Raw genomic sequence first — 4,511 nt, 5'->3', positions numbered from 1 at the left:
CTGTCTTTGAATTTCTCCCACTGTTTTCCACAGAGACTTGATGAATCCAGGAACATTCATCTACAACTTTATAAACAACACTTCAGTTGTCGGGCGGCGCCGGACCTACCTGTGCTATGAGGTGGAGCTCTTTGACAGTAATTCCTGGATCATACTGGTGAAGCGCAAGGGCTTCCTGCACAGCCAGGTGACCTTCCCAGCCCAACCACAACCAGGCAGGGCCCTCCCCAGTCCAGGCACAGTCTCACGTAGAGGCCCTCAGTGGCACGTGTGGTGTCCCATAGTCCCTGTCACCTCTGGTCCCTGCAGATGCTGATGCTCTGCACTGGATTCAGGTGAACACACGGGCTCATGCTTGGTGGCTTCAAGCCCACATCAGAAACTGGTCACATGTTCCAGGGCCTGGTCCCCCTAGCCTCATGTCACTCCTGAGTCCAGGGCTCAGCCACTCACCTCCTGTTGTGCCCCCGAGGAGGGGTCAGGGGCAGAAGGAAAAGGTGTCTGCACAAGGACCGGGGGGTGTCAGGTGTGCCCAAAGCCAAGGAGGTTCCTGGGGACCCTGCCCAGGACTCTCCTCCTGAAAAGGACTCTCACAGAGAACGTCTTTAGAACAAGTCAAGTCGCGCACTTACAGTCTACCTGACATCACAGGGCAGGTGCCCCAGCATCTGCTCATGGGCGTATTCCTGGTGAAGCAAGACAGAGGCAGGAGAAGAGGCAGGTTAGGCCGTCCTGAGATTCTGTCCTGGCTGGGGGGGAGCCCACAGGAAAGTCGGAGAACAGGCGCCTTATCAGGATGTCAGGGATTTCCAGGTTTCTGGGGAGGAGCAGGAACTGGCCGGGCTAAGGGGACCCCTAGCCCTAGGGACCTTCTTCCCCAGCCCTGCCCAGGACAGGCTCTGGCAGGAGAGGCCGAGTTCTGCCGGGCTCTGGTCCAGGGTGTGGGGCTGCTAAGGATATTAGGAGGAAATTTGGGCCTGGCAGGACCCACCCACTGTCTGGATGTCCTTTCAAGGGCACCAGTCCCCATAACTGCCTGACCTGCTGGACCTCACCAAAGACATCCCACAGCCCCTCTCGGCACAAACTGTGTCCTCCATCACACTCTGCTTTTCTCTCTGTCCTGGTGTCCTGGGCCTGATCTCTCCTGTCACTCTCCCCATGTCCTCTCTGCCCTGGTGTCCTGGGCTTGACCTATCCTTGACATTCTCTCGCCATTATCTCTGCACTGTTGTCAGGACCTCATGGGTCCCCATCAACTTCTGCTGTCTTTGCAGCACTGGTGTTCTCTGCTTGTTCCCTGTTCCTAGTGGAAAATCCTTCACTCTGCACTTTGAGTAAATCTCCAGACCTGTAGGAGCCACAACAATGACAATCATCCTCTGACCCAGCCACCTTCACTTGCTGGGGGACTTGCCAGGGTCCTTACTGCTCATTCTGCCCTGTATGCGGAGCCTTTTACCCAGAGTCTATATGACCCTGGGGTCAACTCAGTGTGAAACACAAGGTAGAAGCTTCTAGAACTACTGGTACACAGTGAGGATGGGTGGTAGGGGTATAGCTGGGTCGGGGGGTAAATGCCCCCATCAAGGAGCACACCCAGGTCACTGGCATCAGTCCCCCGACCTTGGGCTCCGCTGTCCTCCCCGTCCCTCCTCCAGCTCGTCAGCTCCTCCCTACAGAAACCGCCTGGGTGAGGGTCCCAAAGGTACTTATATCTAGAGCAAAATTAGAGGAGGCTCCAGAAAATCAGTAATCAAAGAAATCATGTTAGAAAGCAGTATTTGAGAAATCTGATTTAATGCAAAAATCCCACGAAGAACAAAACATGAGCATTTTAAATGAAGACACACGTAACAGTGTTGCGTGGAGTACATGGGAGCCGAGGCTGAGTCAAAAGCCATTACTCCCGATCTACCAGCATTTAAATGGTTGATATTTTGTTTATCTGGGAGTTTCGGCATTAATTTTGAAATGTTAAATATTGCACAGAATACCATTCGTCTTGATCACCGCATGCGGTGCCCTCTAAATTTGCGCTGGAGCCAGTGCCTCGCCAGCCTGCGCCTGCTCCTGCCCTCCCTCCCTGTCCCCAACAAATGACCTCACGCTTCTCTTTCTCTTTCTCACAGGGTGGTTGTGAGCCCAGGCTACGCCGCCATGCAGAGCTGTGCTTCCTGGACCTGCTGAATTCCTGGCAGCTGGACCCCACCCTGCGCTACAGGGTCACCTGGTTCATCTCCTGGAGCCCCTGCTGCAACTGTGCCCAGGAATTGGCTGTATTTCTGGGTTGTTCGCCATTATCTCTGCACTGTTGTCAGGACCTCATGGGTCCCCATCAACTTCTGCTGTCTTTTCAGCACTGGTGTTCTCTGCTTGTTCCCTGTTCCTAGTGGAAAATCCTTCACTCTGCACTTTGAGTAAATCTCCACACCTGTAGGAGCCACAACAATGACAATCATCCTCTGACCCAGGCACCTTCACTTGGTGGGGGACTTGCCAGGGTCCTTACTGCTCATTCTGCCCTGTATGCGGAGCCTTTTAGCCAGAGTCTATATCACCCTGGGGTCAACTCAGAGTGAAGCACAAGGTAGAAGCTTCTAGAACTACTGGTACACAGTGAGGATGGGTGGTAGGGGTATAGCTGGGTCGGGGGGTAAATGCCCCTATCAAGGAGCACACCCAGGTCACTGGCATCAGTCCCCCGACCTTGGGCTCCGCTGGCCTCCCCGTCCCTCCTCCAGCTCGTCAGCTCCTCCCTACAGAAACCGCCTGGGTGAGGGTCCCAAAGGTATTTATATCTAGAGCAAAATTAGAGGAGGCTCCAGAAAATCAGTAATCAAAGAAATCATGTTAGAAAGCAGTATTTAAGAAATCTGATTTAATGCAAAAATCCCACGAAGAACAAAACATGAGCATTTTAAATGAAGACACACGTAACAGTGTTGCGTGGAGTACATGGGAGCCGAGGCTGAGTCAAAAGCCATTACTCCCGATCTACCAGCATTTAAATGGTTGATATTTTGTTTATCTTGGAGTTTCGGCATTAATTTTGAAATGTTAAATATTGCACAGAATACCATTCGTCTTGATCGCCGCATGCGGTGCCCTCTAAATTTGCGCTGGAGGCCAGTGCCTCGCCAGCCTGCGCCTGCTCCTGCCCTCCCTCCCTGTCCCCAACAAATGAATTCACGCTTCTCTTTCTCTTTCTCACAGGGTGGTTGTGAGCCCAGGCTACGCCGCCATGCAGAGCTGTGCTTCCTGGACCTGCTGAATTCCTGGCAGCTGGACCCCACCCTGCACTATAGGGTCACCTGGTTCATCTCCTGGAGCCCCTGCTGCAACTGTGCCCAGGAATTGGCTGCATTTCTGGGTTGTAACAGCCACGTGCAGCTGCGCATCTTCGCTGCCCGCATCTATGATCGGCTCCCAGGATACGAGCAGGGGCTGCGCACACTGCAGGGGGCTGGGGCGCAGATCGGCATCATGAACTTCGAGGGTCAGAGTGGAACCCTTGAGGTGGACAGGGGTGGTGGGTAGAGACAGGACCCTGGGAAGTGGCTGGAAATGGGTGCAGAGGATTAGCAGCCCTGGTGGAGAAGCCTTTGTTTGCTGCCTGCAGAGGCCGTGGCTAGATCTGGAACCACACTTGGGGCTCTATTGGAAGAGACAGTCCAGGCCAGGACATGGGGTCCCGGGGAGGGAGGGAAGGTGTTTGGAAGTGAAAGAAGGACTTGGGGGCTTCCGGTAAGAGAAGAAGTAGGATGGCTCAGCTTCCAATGGGAAGAAAGAGTTTGCTGAGGAAGCCAAGTCCCTAGGGAGGGAAATAGAAAGCAGTGGACTGAAATTATGATGTGCAAGTCTGTCCCCAAGAGTCATAGACCCTGTTTTCTCTCCCTCCCCACAGCTGGAGGCTGACTCTCTCCTCTGTCCGGTTTCAGGGTTTAGGCACTGCTGGGACACCTTTGTGGACCACCAGGGGAGGCCCTTTCAGCCCTGGCATGGGCTGGATGAACACAGTCAAGCCCTGTGGAGGAGGCTGCGGGACATTCTCCAGGTGAGGGCGTCCTGCTCTGGCTGGTCCCCGTCTGCCCTGCCCTCTCCTCCCCTTCTCTCCAGGGGCCTTTCCTTCCCCTGTGCTCAGAGCCTCCTCTGGGTCACCTGCTCCCTCCAGGGGCGTCCAGCTCCATCCCTCTTTTTCCCTCTCACTAAGTCCCTGAGCTCTCTCACCTCCTGTGTCCCTCCTTCCTCCACCTGTCATCGTGACTGTCCCCACACCTCTTTGTTCTCCTTTCCAGCTGCCTCACTCCCTGCTCCATTCACTTTTGCCATTTCTTCCTAGAGTCAGGAAAACCGAAGGAGGGACTGCAGCACCTCTCAGGAAGGCTGAGACCTCTGCTGAGCAGCTCAGCGAAGCCCCCTCTTTCAAGAAATATAAACAGGCCTCTCGCCAGCGTCTCCAGATGATCAACAGAGACCAGCAAAGGCAACGAGCTCATAAGAAGCAGATT

The 4,511-nt window shown here is 54.3% G+C and overlaps 1 protein-coding gene across 1 annotated transcript; it reads left to right on the top strand.

Annotated features, from left to right (window-relative positions):
* Nucleotides 1-40: 40 nt before the first annotated feature.
* Nucleotides 41-4,057, top strand: LOC103584151 (DNA dC->dU-editing enzyme APOBEC-3G-like; the record flags this gene model as incomplete). Its single annotated transcript, XM_008565260.1, has 5 exons — nt 41-187; nt 2,133-2,292; nt 2,745-2,776; nt 3,217-3,499; nt 3,942-4,057. Coding segments are annotated over exons 1-5 (738 nt in total), but the record flags the coding sequence as incomplete, so codon positions are not given.
* Nucleotides 4,058-4,511: the final 454 nt, after the last annotated feature.

The sequence above is a fragment of the Galeopterus variegatus genome, unplaced genomic scaffold (assembly GCF_000696425.1).
Source record: "Galeopterus variegatus unplaced genomic scaffold, G_variegatus-3.0.2 Scaffold45715, whole genome shotgun sequence".
Classification (NCBI taxonomy): Eukaryota; Metazoa; Chordata; class Mammalia; order Dermoptera; family Cynocephalidae; genus Galeopterus; species Galeopterus variegatus.
Note: the sequence above shows the minus strand (reverse complement) of the source record. Positions and strands in the feature narration are given on the sequence as shown.